Source organism: Oncorhynchus mykiss, unplaced genomic scaffold, assembly GCF_013265735.2.
Source record: "Oncorhynchus mykiss isolate Arlee unplaced genomic scaffold, USDA_OmykA_1.1 un_scaffold_87, whole genome shotgun sequence".
In the NCBI taxonomy this organism is placed as follows: Eukaryota; Metazoa; Chordata; class Actinopteri; order Salmoniformes; family Salmonidae; genus Oncorhynchus; species Oncorhynchus mykiss.
This window is the reverse complement of record NW_023493659.1, coordinates 1221946-1236718: the sequence shown is the minus strand read 5'-3', so window position 1 is coordinate 1236718 and position 14773 is coordinate 1221946. Positions and strand designations below refer to the sequence as shown.

The window sequence follows — 14773 nt, the reverse complement described above, 5'->3', positions numbered from 1 at the left end:
CGAACGGACATGACGAGCGAATTCAACGTTACAAAGCCACGCCCACAATGCGCTGTGATTGGACAAAGGGACTGTACTTCCGTATACACAAAGCACAGATGACGTTGCAGTCCGTCCACTAGTCTCTTCCGCCTCATATCAGTTGTCCGTCCTCGGTGTCCCATGACGGCGAATAACTAATCCTCCAACACCGTCTGGCGTCATTTACCAACACATTTATTACGAACAAGATGAGTGAAGCTGTCGACACCACGACGCTGTGTCTCTTCGATGTGGACGGGACGCTGACTGCCGCCCGACAGGTAAGTAGACCAACGATAGTTCATACGGTACTGCTACGGATAGATCCTACGGTACTGCTACCGATAGAGCCTACGGTACTGCTACCGATAGAGCCTACGGTACTGCTACCGATAGGTCCCACGGTACTGCTACCGACAGGTCCCCTTCTACAGTCCACTAACCTAACGAACAGACTGGTAAAAGAACCCAACGTTAACGTTAGTTCACACCTACCAGCATTTGTCCAATATCAACTCGTTTTCTTTACGAAACGTTTGGAATAAACGGTTTCTGTTGCAAAACGGGGTAATGAATAGAACCATGTTCACTAACCCTGAATAACTCAGACAGGTCAAATGGGCTGTTGTTAGTTCACACTCCAGGCAATAGACAGAGAGAGTGCTATGGTTTAGCTATATTAGTCAGTCACCAGGTGAATGATATAGACTGTATCCGTGGTCGAGGCAGGACCGCGTCCGGGGTCGAGGCAGGACCGCGTCCGGGGTCGAGGCAGGACCGCGTCCGGGGTCGAGGCAGGACCGCGTCCGGGGTCGAGGCAGGACCGCGTCCGGGGTCGAGGCAGGACCGCGTCCGGGGTCGAGGCAGGACCGCGTCCGGGGTCGAGGCAGGACCGCGTCCGGGGTCGAGCCAGGACCGCGTCCGGGGTCGAGGCAGGACCGCGTCCGGGGTCGAGCCAGGACCGCGTCCGGGGTCGAGGCAGGACCGCGTCCGGGGTCGAGGCAGGACCGCGTCCGGGGTCGAGGCAGGACCGCGTCCGGGGTCGAGGCAGGACCGCGTCCGGGGTCGAGGCAGGACCGCGTCCGGGGTCGAGGCAGGACCGCGTCCGGGGTCGAGGCAGGACCGCGTCCGGGGTCGAGGCAGGACCGCGTCCTGGGTCGAGGCAGGACCGCGTCCTTGGTCGAGGCAGGACCGCGTCCGTGGTAGAGGCAGGACCGCGTCCGTGGTAGAGGCAGGACCGCGTCCGTGGTAGAGGCAGGACCGCGTCCGTGGTAGAGGCAGGACCGCGTCCGTGGTAGAGGCAGGACCGCGTCCGTGGTAGAGGCAGGACCGCGTCCGTGGTAGAGGCAGGACCGCGTCCGTGGTAGAGGCAGGACCGCGTCCGTGGTAGAGGCAGGACCGCGTCCGTGGTAGAGGCAGGACCGCGTCCGTGGTAGAGGCAGGACCGCGTCCGTGGTAGAGGCAGGACCGCGTCCGTGGTAGAGGCAGGACCGCGTCCGTGGTAGAGGCAGGACCGCGTCCGTGGTAGAGGCAGGACCGTGGTCGAGGCAGGACCGTGGTCGAGGCAGGACCGCGTCCGGGGTCGAGGCAGGACCGCGTCCTGGGTCGAGGCAGGACCGCGTCCTGGGTCGAGGCAGGACCGCGTCCTGGGTCGAGGCAGGGCCGCGTCCAGGACCGTGTGATTGACTGGTTGTTGTAGCAGTGTACTAGCGTGTATTGGTGTGTTTCAGAGGGTGACTCCCGGGATGGAGGACTTTCTGCAGCGTCTGTGGTCGAGGCAGGACCGCGTCCGTGGTCAAGGCAGGACCGCGTCCGGGGTCGAGGCAGGACCGCGTCCGTGGTAGAGCCAGGACCGTGTCCTGGGTCGAGGCAGGACCGCGTCCGGGGTCGAGGCAGGACCGCGTCCGGGGTCGAGGCAGGACCGCGTCCGGGGTCGAGGCAGGACCGCGTCCGGGGTCGAGGCAGGACCGCGTCCGGGGTCGAGGCAGGGCCGCGTCCAGGACCGTGTGATTGACTGGTTGTTGTAGCAGTGTACTAGCGTGTATTGGTGTGTTTCAGAGGGTGACTCCCGGGATGGAGGACTTTCTGCAGCGTCCGGGGTAGAGGCAGGACCGCGTCCGTGGTCGAGGCAGGGCCGCGTCCAGGACCATGTGATTGACTGGTTGTTGTAGCAGTGTACTAGCGTGTATTGGTGTGTTTCAGAGGGTGACTCCCGGGATGGAGGACTTTCTGCAGCGTCCGTGGTAGAGGCAGGACCGTGTCCGTGGTAGAGGCAGGACCGCGTCCGTGGTCGAGGCAGGGCCGCGTCCAGGACCATGTGATTGACTGGTTGTTGTAGCAGTGTACTAGCGTGTATTGGTGTGTTTCAGAGGGTGACTCCCGGGATGGAGGACTTTCTGCAGCGTCCGTGGTAGAGGCAGGACCGTGTCCGGGGTCGAGGCAGGACCGCGTCCGTGGTAGAGGCAGGGCCGCGTCCGTGGTAGAGGCAGGGCCGCGTCCGTGGTAGAGGCAGGGCCGCGTCCGTGGTAGAGGCAGGGCCGCGTCCGTGGTAGAGGCAGGGCCGCGTCCGTGGTAGAGGCAGGGCCGCGTCCGTGGTAGAGGCAGGACCGCGTCCGTGGTCGAGGCAGGGCCGCGTCCAGGACCATGTGATTGACTGGTTGTTGTAGCAGTGTACTAGCGTGTATTGGTGTGTTTCAGAGGGTGACTCCCGGGATGGAGGACTTTCTGCAGCGTCTGTGGTCGAGGCAGGACCGCGTCCGTGGTAGAGCCAGGACCGTGTCCTGGGTCGAGGCAGGACCGCGTCCGGGGTCGAGGCAGGACCGCGTCCGGGGTCGAGGCAGGACCGCGTCCGTGGTCGAGGCAGGGCCGCGTCCAGGACCGTGTGATTGACTGGTTGTTGTAGCAGTGTACTAGCGTGTATTGGTGTGTTTCAGAGGGTGACTCCCGGGATGGAGGACTTTCTGCAGCGTCCGGGGTAGAGGCAGGACCGCGTCCGTGGTCGAGGCAGGGCCGCGTCCAGGACCATGTGATTGACTGGTTGTTGTAGCAGTGTACTAGCGTGTATTGGTGTGTTTCAGAGGGTGACTCCCGGGATGGAGGACTTTCTGCAGCGTCCGTGGTAGAGGCAGGGCCGCGTCCGTGGTAGAGGCAGGGCCGCGTCCGTGGTAGAGGCAGGGCCGCGTCCGTGGTAGAGGCAGGGCCGCGTCCGTGGTAGAGGCAGGGCCGCGTCCGTGGTAGAGGCAGGGCCGCGTCCGTGGTAGAGGCAGGGCCGCGTCCGTGGTAGAGGCAGGACCGCGTCCGTGGTCGAGGCAGGGCCGCGTCCAGGACCATGTGATTGACTGGTTGTTGTAGCAGTGTACTAGCGTGTATTGGTGTGTTTCAGAGGGTGACTCCCGGGATGGAGGACTTTCTGCAGCGTCTGTGGTCGAGGCAGGACCGCGTCCGTGGTAGAGCCAGGACCGTGTCCTGGGTCGAGGCAGGACCGCGTCCGGGGTCGAGGCAGGACCGCGTCCGGGGTCGAGGCAGGACCGCGTCCGTGGTCGAGGCAGGGCCGCGTCCAGGACCGTGTGATTGACTGGTTGTTGTAGCAGTGTACTAGCGTGTATTGGTGTGTTTCAGAGGGTGACTCCCGGGATGGAGGACTTTCTGCAGCGTCCGGGGTAGAGGCAGGACCGCGTCCGTGGTCGAGGCAGGGCCGCGTCCAGGACCATGTGATTGACTGGTTGTTGTAGCAGTGTACTAGCGTGTATTGGTGTGTTTCAGAGGGTGACTCCCGGGATGGAGGACTTTCTGCAGCGTCCGTGGTAGAGGCAGGGCCGCGTCCGTGGTAGAGGCAGGGCCGCGTCCGTGGTAGAGGCAGGGCCGCGTCCGTGGTAGAGGCAGGGCCGCGTCCGTGGTAGAGGCAGGGCCGCGTCCGTGGTAGAGGCAGGACCGCGTCCGTGGTAGAGGCAGGGCCGCGTCCGTGGTAGAGGCAGGGCCGCGTCCGTGGTAGAGGCAGGGCCGCGTCCGTGGTAGAGGCAGGGCCGCGTCCGTGGTAGAGGCAGGACCGCGTCCGTGGTAGAGGCAGGGCCGCGTCCGTGGTAGAGGCAGGACCGCGTCCGTGGTCGAGGCAGGGCCGCGTCCAGGACCATGTGATTGACTGGTTGTTGTAGCAGTGTACTAGCGTGTATTGGTGTGTTTCAGAGGGTGACTCCCGGGATGGAGGACTTTCTGCAGCGTCTGTGGTCGAGGCAGGACCGTGTCCGTGGTCGAGGCAGGGCCGCGTCCGTGGTAGAGGCAGGGCCGCGTCCGTGGTAGAGGCAGGGCCGCGTCCGTGGTAGAGGCAGGGCCGCGTCCGTGGTAGAGGCAGGGCCGCGTCCGTGGTAGAGGCAGGGCCGCGTCCGTGGTAGAGGCAGGACCGCGTCCGTGGTAGAGGCAGGACCGCGTCCGTCGTCGAGGCAGGGCCGCGTCCAGGACCATGTGATTGACTGGTTGTTGTAGCAGTGTACTAGCGTGTATTGGTGTGTTTCAGAGGGTGACTCCCGGGATGGAGGACTTTCTGCAGCGTCTGTGGTCGAGGCAGGACCGTGTCCGTGGTCGAGGCAGGACCGTGTCCGTGGTAGAGGCAGGACCGTGTCCGTGGTCGAGGCAGGACCGTGTCCTGGGTCGAGGCAGGGCCGCGTCCAGGACCGCGTCCGTGGTAGAGGCAGGACCGTGGTAGAGCCAGGACCGTGTCCTGGGTCGAGGCAGGACCGTGTCCTGGGTCGAGGCAGGACCGTGTCCGGGGTCGAGGCAGGACCGCGTCCGTGGTAGAGGCAGGACCGCGTCCGTGGTAGAGGCAGGTCCGTGGTAGAGGCAGGGCCGCGTCCGTGGTCGAGGCAGGACCGTGTCCTGGGTCGAGGCAGGGCCGCGTCCAGGACCGTGTGATTGACTGGTTGTTGTAGCAGTGTACTAGCGTGTATTGGTGTGTTTCAGAGGGTGACTCCCGGGATGGAGGACTTTCTGCAGCGTCTGTGGTCGAGCCAGGACCGCGTCCGTGGTCGAGGCAGGGCCGCGTCCAGGACCATGTGATTGACTGGTTGTTGTAGCAGTGTACTAGCGTGTATTGGTGTGTTTCAGAGGGTGACTCCCGGGATGGAGGACTTTCTGCAGCGTCTGCGGCGGCGTGTTCGAGTCGGCGTGGTGGGGGGGTCGGACTTCGTCAAGATCAAAGAACAACTGGGAGATGATGGTGAGTGTCTGTGTCTGGGAGGGAGGGAGGGAGGGAGTTAGGGTGTGTCTGGCAGGGCGTGAGGTCTGCACAACGCATCACCGGGGGCAAACTACCTGCCCTCCAGGACACCTACACCACCCGATGTCACAGGAAGGCCATAAAGATCATCAAGGACAACAACCACCCGAGCCACTGCCTGTTCACCCCGCTATCATCCAGAAGGTGAGGTCAGTACAGGTGCATCAAAGCTGGGACCGAGAGACTGAAAAACAGCTTCTATCTCAAGGCCATCAGACTGTTAAACAGCCACCACTAACATTGAGTGGCTGCTGCCAACACACTGACTCAACTCCAGCCACTTTAATAATGGGAATTGATTGGAAATTATGTAAAATATATCACTAGCCACTTTAACAATGCTACCTAATATAATGTTTACATACCCTACATTATTCATCTCATATGTATATGTATATACTGTACTCTATATCATCGACTGCATCCTTATGTAATACATGTATCACTAGCCACTTTAAACTATGCCACTTTGTTTACATACTCATCTCATATGTATGTACTGCACTCAATAACATCTACTGTATCTTGCCTATGCCGCTCTGTACCATCACTCATTCATATATCTTTATGTACATATTCTTTATCCCCTTACACTTGTGTCTATAAGGTAGTAGTTTTGGAATTGTTAGCTAGATTACTTGTTGATTATTACTTCATTGTCGGGACTAGAAGCACAAGCATTTCACTACACTCGCATTAACATCTGCTAACCATGTGTATGTGACAAATAAAATTTGATTTGAGTTAAGGTGTGTCTGGGAGGGCGTGAGTTAAGGTGTGTCTGGGAGGGAGGGAGGGGGTTAAGGTGTGTCTGGGAGGGAGGGAGGGAGGGGGTTAAGGTGTGTCTGGGAGGGAGGGGGTTCAGGTGTGTCTGGGTGAGTTTGAGATAATATATTTAAAAGCAATATACCACAACCCACCCAGGGTCCTTATTGCTATTATAAACTGGTTACCAACATACATAGAACAGTAAACAAGAATGTTTTGCATCCTACCTGTGGTGTATTGTAGGGATGAAGGACTCTAGTGGTGTATTGTAGAGATGTAGGACTCTAGTGGTGTATTGTAGGGATGAAGGACTCTAGTGGTGTATTGTAGAGATGTAGGACTCTGAGTTTGAGTTTATTTTATTTTTACAGGGACAGTGCACATTAATCAACGTTTCAGTAAAAGTTCCGGTTTTAGCCAGCCGGCTAATTTTCAACCGCAGTCCCTGGGCAGGTACCAGACTCTAGTGGTGTATTGTAGAGATGTAGGACTCTAGTGGTGTATTGTAGAGATGTAGGACTCTAGTGGTGTACTGTAGAGATGTAGGACTGTAGTGGTGTATTGTAGAGATGTAGGACTCTAGTGGTGTATTGTAGAGATGTAGGACTCTAGTGGTGTATTGTAGAGATGTAGGACTCTAGTGGTGTATTGTAGAGATGTAGGACTCTAGTGGTGTATTGTAGAGATGTAGGACTCTAGTGGTGTATTGTAGAGATGTCGGACTCTAGTGGAATATTGTAGGACTCTAGTGGTGTATTGTAGGGATGAAGGACTCTAGTGGTGTATTGTAGAGATGTCGGACTCTAGTGGAATATTGTAGGACTCTAGTGGTGTATTGTAGGGATGTAGGACTCTAGTGGTGTATTGTAGGACTCTAGTGGTGTATTGTAGGGATGAAGGACTCTAGTGGTGTATTGTAGAGATGTAGGACTCTAGTGTTCCATTTGTACATGTGCATTTGCAAGACACAACAAAAAAGAAGCCAAGCATCACACAGTTCTGCTCCCTAAATTCTCTTCCCCCCCGTGTCTCACTCAATTGTGTTCTGACTGGTCCCTCTACACGCGCGTGCTGAGTATGGTGTACTGTAGAGATGTAGGACTCTAGTGGTGTATTGTAGGGATGAAGGACTCTAGTGGTATATTGTAGAGATGTAGGACTCTAGTGGTGTATTGTAGAGATGTAGGACTCTAGTGGTATATTGTAGAGATGTAGGACTCTAGTGGTGTATTGTAGAGATGTAGGACTCTAATGGTGTATTGTAGGGATGTAGGACTCTAGTGGTGTATTGTAGAGATGTAGGACTCTAGTGATTTATTGTAGAGATGTAGGACTCTAGTGGTGTATTGTAGAGATGTAGGACTCTAGTGGTGTATTGTAGAGATGTAGGACTCTAGTGGTGTATTGTAGAGATGTAGGACTCTAGTGGTGTATTGTAGAGATGTAGGACTCTAGTGGTGTATTGTAGGGATGTAGGACTCGTGATGTATTGTAGGGATGAAGGACTCTAGTGGTGTATTGTAGGACTCTAGTGGTGTATTGTAGGGATGTAGGACTCTAGTGGTGTATTGTAGGGATGAAGGACTCTAGTGGTGTATTGTAGGACTCTAGTGGTGTATTGTAGGGATGTAGGACTCTAGTGGTGTATTGTAGGGATGTAGGACTCTAGTGGTGTATTGTAGGACTCTAGTGGTATATTGTAGAGATGTAGGACTCTAGTGGTGTATTGTAGAGATGTAGGACTCTAGTGTTCCATTTGTACATGTGCATTTGCAAGACACAACAAAAAAGAAGCCAAGCATCACACAGTTCTGCTCCCTAAATTCTCTTCCCCCCCCGTGTCTCACTCAATTGTGTTCTGACTGGTCCCTCTACACGTGCGTGCTGAGTATAGAAATAAAAGCCTATAATTACAGGAATAAATGCCTAAAAATACAGGAATAAATGCCTATAAATAAATGCATATAAAAACAGACATAAAAGCCTATAAAAACAGAAATAAAAGCCTATAAAAACAGAAATAAAAGCCTATAAAAACAGAAATAAAAGCCTATAAATACAGAAATAAAAGCCTAGAATTACAGGAATAAATGCCGAAGAACACCGTCCCAACTGTGAAGCATGGGGGTGGCAGTGTCATGTTGTGGGGGTGCTTTGCTGTAGGAGGGACTGATGCACTTCACAAAATAGATGGCATCATGAGGATGGAAAATTAGGTGGATATATTGAAGCAATATCTCAAGACATCAGTCAGGAAGTTAAAGCTTGGTCGCAAATGGGTCTTCCAAATGGACAATGACCCCAAGCATACTTCTAAAAAGGGCATCAAAGTCAAGGTATTGGAGTGGCCATCACAAAGCCCTGATCTCAACCCTGTAGGAAGTTTGTGGTCAGAACTGGAAAAAGCGTGTGCGAGCAAGGAGGCCTACAAACCTGACTCAGTTACACCAGCTCTTTTTTTTTTATTTTTTTATTTTACCTTTATTTAACCAGGCAAGTCAGTTAAGAACAAATTCTTATTTTCAATGACGGCCTGGGAACAGTGGGTTAACTGCCTGTTCAGGGGCAGAACGACAGATTTGTACCTTGTCAGCTCGGGGGTTTGAACTCGCAACCTTCCGGTTACTAGTCCAACGCTCTAACCACTAGGCTACCCTGCCGCCCCAACTCTGTCAGGAGGAATGGGCCAAAATTCACTCAACTTATTGTGGGAAGCTTGTGGAAGGCTACCCGAAACATTTGACCCAAGTTAAACAATTTAAAGGCAATGCTACCAAATACTAATTGAGTGTATGTAAACTTCTGACTCACTGGGAATGTGATGAAATAAAATAAAAGCTGAAATAAATAATTCTCTCTAATATTATTCTGACATTTCACAAAATAAAGTGGTGATCCTAACTGACCTAAGTAAGACAGGGAATTTTTACTAGTATTAAATATCAGGAATTGTGAAAAACTGAGTTTAAATATATTTGGCTAAGGTATATGTAAACTTCATTAACTGTGTTATGCAATGTTGTGTGCTGTTGGCATATAGATACATAAGCACATGGTTTTTCCAGCCTTGTGTTCTGAAAATAGTATTTTTTTTTCATTGGAGTACTAGTATAAAGAATAATGCTGTACTGCTGTCTGATATACTGTAAACACGGCTGGAATGCTGTTAAACTAGCCAGTTTACTCCACCAATCAGGCCTTTATGGTAGAGTGGCCAGACGGAAGCCACTCCTCAGTAAAAGGCCCGCTTGGAGTTTAACACAAGACACCTAAAGGACTCTGACCACGAGAAACAAGATTCTCAGGTCTGATGAATTCAAGATTGAACTCTTTGGCCTGAATGCCAAGCACCATGTCTGTAGGAAACCTGACACCATCCCTACGGTGAAGCATGGTGGTGGCAGCATCATGGTGTGGGGATGTTTTTCAGTGGCAGGGACTGGGAGACTCGTCAGGATCAAGGGAAAGATGAACGGAGCAAAGTAGAGAGAGTTCCTTGATGAAAACCTGCTCCAGGGTGCTCAGGACCTCAGACTGGGGAGAAGGTTCACCTTCCAACAGGACAACAACCCTAAGCACACAGCCAAGACGATGCAGGAGTGGCTTTGGGACAAGTCTCTGAATGTCCTTGAGTGGCCCAGCCAGAGCCCGGACTTGAACCCCATCGAACATCACAAGTTTAGTATGAGGCTGTAACATAACAAGATGTGGAACAAGTCAAGATGTCTGAATACTTTCCGAATGTTTCAGCCATCAGCATTCAGGACCCAAACTAACCAGTTCATCATAAATATAATATATGAATATAATATATATTCTGCTCTGCAGAATCACTGATCAACCAATAACGTCTCACTATGGAATCAAGATCATATATATTCTGCTCTGCAGAGTCACTGATCAACCAATAACGTCTCACTATGGAATCAAGATCATATATATTCTGCTCTGCAGAATCACTGATCAACCAATAACGTCTCACTATGGAATCAAGATCATATATATTCTGCTCTGCAGAGTCACTGATCAACCAATAACGTCTCACTATGGAATCAAGATCATATATATTCTGCTCTGCAGAGTCACTGATCAACCAATAACGTCTCACTATGGAATCAAGATCATATATATTCTGCTCTGCAGAGTCACTGATCAACCAATAACGTCTCACTATGGAATCAAGATCATATATATTCTGCTCTGCAGAGTCACTGATCAACCAATAACGTCTCACTATGGAATCAAGATCATATATATTCTGCTCTGCAGAATCACTGATCAACCAATAACGTCTCACTATGGAATCAAGATCATATATATTCTGCTCTGCAGAATCACTGATCAACCAATAACGTCTCACTATAGAATCAAGATCATATATATTCTGCTCTGCAGAATCACTGATCAACCAATAACGTCTCACTATGGAATCAAGATCATATATATTCTGCTCTGCAGAATCACTGATCAACCAATAACGTCTCACTATGGAATCAAGATCATATATATTCTGCTCTGCAGAATCACTGATCAACCAATAACGTCTCACTATGGAATCAAGATCAGCGAATCTACACTGTGTGTGTGTGTGTGTGTGTGTGTGTGTGTGAGAGTGAGTCAACTGATCTGTCAGGTTGTATTTAGCTGCTCTGACCTTCTCAGCTCTTCTCTGTAAAGGTCGTGACACACACACACACACACACACACTAAAACATCATTGATCTTTACTGCATTAATAAGTCATTCACAACGGGTGAGTTTTAGTTAGTCAATAGTTTACTATATTAAATAGTTTACCACAATACACACACACACTGTGTAGTAATGTGGGCATTTGTGTGTCGTAGTGGTCGAGAAGGTGGACTATCTGTTTGCTGAAAACGGATTGGTGGCCTATCAGAATGGACAGCTGGTAGCAATACAGGTAAGACCCTGACCTCTAACCTTTGATGCTCCCATGTGGTTTATTGACCAAGATGGACACGTTGTAGTCACTGGTTGTTTCAGAGGATCCAGGGCTGTGATTGGTTGTTTCAGAGTATCCAGGCGTACATGGGGGAGGATCTTCTTCAAGACTTCATCAACTTCTGTCTCAACTACCTGGCCAAGATTACACTACCCAGGAAGAGGTACGCTCTCTCTCTCTCACACCATCTCTGTCTGTCTCAACTACCTGGCCTAGATTACACTACCCAGGAAGAGGTACACACTCTCTCTCTCTCACACACGCTCACCCCACCTTTGTCTGTCTGTGTCTCCTCAGGGGGACGTTTATAGAGTTCCGTAATGGAATGTTGAACGTGTCACCGGTCGGGCGGAGCTGTAGTCAGGAGGAGAGGATAGAGTTCTACCAGCTGGACCAAGTATGGAGGGATGATGTCTGTCTGTCAGTCTGTGTCGTTAGGTCACTTTGATTGACCGCTGTCTCTCAACAGAAAGAACGAATCAGAGAGAAGTTTGTTGCCGTTCTTCAAGAGGAGTTTAAAGGCAAAGGACTGACCTTCTCTATAGGTGAGTCTGACCTCTAAACCCTGACCTTGAACCCCAATGACTTCTCTATAAGTGAGTTTGACCTCTAACCCTAAGCACTTCTCTATAGGTGAGTCTGACCTCTAATCTCCTTCTCTCCCTCCCTGCCCTCCACTCTTCCTCGCTCCAACTCTGCAGGTGGTCAGATCAGTTTTGATGTGTTCCCAGAGGGCTGGGACAAGCGTTACTGTCTGGGCCTGGTAGAGAAAGACTCCTATAAAACCATACACTTCTTTGGAGACAAAACTAAACCTGTAAGTAGCTTTATGACGACAAGCGTGTTATAGCTTTATGACGACGACAACCGTGTTATAGCTTTATGATGATAACAACCGTGTTATAGCTTTATGACGACGACAACCGTGTTATAGCTTTATGACGACGACAACCGTGTTATAGCTTTATGACGACGACAACCGTGTTATAGCTTTATGATGATAACAACCGTGTTATAGCTTTATGACGACGACAACCGTGTTATAGCTTTATGACGACGACAACCGTGTTATAGCTTTATGACGACGACAACCGTGTTATAGCTTTATGACGATGACAACCGTGTTATAGCTTTATGACGACGACAACCGTGTTATAGCTTTATGACGACGACAACCGTGTTATAGCTTTATGACGACGACAACCGTGTTATAGCTTTATGACGACGACAACCGTGTTATAGCTTTATGACGACGACAACCGTGTTATAGCTTTATGACGACGACAACCGTGTTATAGCTTTATGACGACGACAACCGTGTTATAGCTTTATGACGACGACAACCGTGTTATAGCTTTATGACGACGACAACCGTGTTATAGCTTTATGACGACGACAACCGTGTTATAGCTTTATGACGACGACAACCGTGTTATAGCTTTATGACGACGACAACCGTGTTATAGCTTTATGACGACGACAACCGTGTTATAGCTTTATGACGACGACAACCGTGTTATAGCTTTATGACGACGACAACCGTGTTATAGCTTTATGACGACGACAACCGTGTTATAGCTTTATGACGACGACAACCGTTTTATAGCTTTATAATGACAACCGTGTTATAGCTTTATGACGACGACAACCGTGTTATAGCTTTATGACGACGACAACCGTGTTATAGCTTTATGACGACGACAACCGTGTTATAGCTTTATGACGACGACAACCGTGTTATAGCTTTATGACGACGACAACCGTGTTATAGCTTTATGACGACGACAACCGTGTTATAGCTTTATGACGACGACAACCGTGTTATAGCTTTATGACGACGACAACCGTGTTATAGCTTTATGACGACGACAACCGTGTTATAGCTTTATGACGACGACAACCGTGTTATAGCTTTATGACGACGACAACCGTGTTATAGCTTTATGACGACGACAACCGTGTTATAGCTTTATGACGACGACAACCGTGTTATAGCTTTATGACGACGACAACCGTGTTATGGCTTTACGACGACGACAACCGTGTTATAGCTTTACGACGACGACAACCGTGTTATGGCTTTATGACGACGACAACCGTGTTATAGCTTTATGACGACGACAACCGTGTTATAGCTTTATGACGACGACAACCGTGTTATAGCTTTATGACGACGACAACCGTGTTATAGCTTTATGACGACGACAACCGTGTTATAGCTTTATGACGACGACAACCGTGTTGTAGCTTTATGACGACGACAACCGTGTTGTAGCTTTATGACCACGACAACCGTGTTGTAGCTTTATGACGACGACAACCGTGTTATGGCTTTACGATGACGACAACCGTGTTATAGCTTTATTATGACGACAACCGTGTTATAGCTTTATGACGACGACAACCGTGTTATGGCTTTATGACGACAACCGTGTTATAGCTTTATGACGACGACAACCGTGTTATGGCTTTATGGAGGAAACTACAGTATATGATATATTAATGTTGACACTGCTTTAGGGGGGAAACGACCATGAGATCTATGCAGATCCCAGAACCATCGGACATGAAGTCACCTGCCCTGAAGATACACAACGTATCTGTCAAGACCTGTTCTTCAACTGACACACAGCAGTAATCAGATGTCTGAAGTGCCAAAGAGATGTCCTGCCCTACCATGTGATCGTTAGGGCTTTATGGAATTCATCTGGGAGTTTCCTGATGCATACAACACCGCTTTGGTGACACCCCTGTTTAGTAAACAAATGGTTTTGACCGCTATGGAAAATGAAGCTTCTTCCAACCGTGTCTTTCTGCACATTAACTTTATCCACTTCCTGGAACCATGAAGAACTGCTATTGGTTAAACTATATTGACATTGTTTGGGGTTTTAGGCTGGGTTTCTGTATATCACTTTGTTGCATCGGCTGTTGTAAAAAGGGCTTTATAAATAAATCTGATTGAAAACCCCTCCTAAAATTAATATTTAGACTGGTATTATTATTTTTAGTTTACAGTTATTGCCCTGGTTGAAACATGTTTTGATAGTGTTCTCTAATGAACGAGACAGGACCCTGGTTGAAACAGTGTTCTCTAATGAACGAGACAGGACCCTGGTTGAAACAGTGTTCTCTAATGAACGAGACAGGACCCTGGTTGAAACAGTGTTCTCTAATGAACATGACAGGACCTGGTTGAAACAGTGTTCTCTAATGAACAGGACCAATCATTGTGGATGTGTTCCATGGCTTCTGGTTGGGATATGTACGTACGGTCACTGGGGACGACGTCATTAATGAAGCCGGTGACTGTGTAAACTCAGTTATCGGATGGTTAACAAATGTGACCTCCCCGATTCGGTCTTATGTAGCAACATTTGAAATTGTGTTTTGTACATTGGATAAATGTAGAGACTGAGCTAGAAAATGGTACATCATACACGACAGTTGAGGAACAATGGGGAAGTAATTCTGCTTTGAAAGTTGATAAACTTAACCCCACTTTTTAGAAAATGGCCCTTGAATGTTTTGGTACCTACTGGAGAGCTCTGTCTACACCCTCTTAAGCATTAGCCCCACCCATCTCTTTAAGGATTCACATATGAGGCCATGTTCTAAACAGAGTGAGTAGTGTAGTAAACAACCAAAGATTAAGACTAATAGTGGTCAAAGTAGTAACCTACAATAAGGGAAAACTCCAGGTAAAAACATTGTCTAGACATGTTCATGAAATACAATAGATGGCTGTA

At 50.0% G+C, this 14773-nt stretch overlaps 2 protein-coding genes across 2 annotated transcripts in view; one reads left to right on the top strand and one right to left on the bottom strand.

Moving 5' to 3' along the window:
- LOC118946993 (translation machinery-associated protein 16-like) overlaps nt 1-321 on the bottom strand; it is a 28442-nt gene extending 28121 nt beyond the window's left edge. The window contains exon 1 of the mRNA XM_036971938.1: nt 78-321. Within this exon, the coding sequence (XP_036827833.1) occupies nt 78-164 (87 nt within the window). The 5' untranslated portion in view covers nt 165-321. The remainder of the gene's footprint in view (nt 1-77) is intronic.
- On the top strand, nt 103-14008 carry LOC110517593 (phosphomannomutase 2). Its single transcript, XM_036971941.1, has 8 exons — nt 103-302; nt 5119-5230; nt 10906-10982; nt 11096-11187; nt 11322-11421; nt 11494-11569; nt 11726-11841; nt 13545-14008. Exons 1-8 carry the CDS (start codon nt 231-233, stop codon nt 13647-13649), a joined length of 750 nt encoding a protein of 249 aa, XP_036827836.1. The 5' UTR covers nt 103-230; the 3' UTR covers nt 13650-14008.
- Nucleotides 14009-14773: the final 765 nt, after the last annotated feature.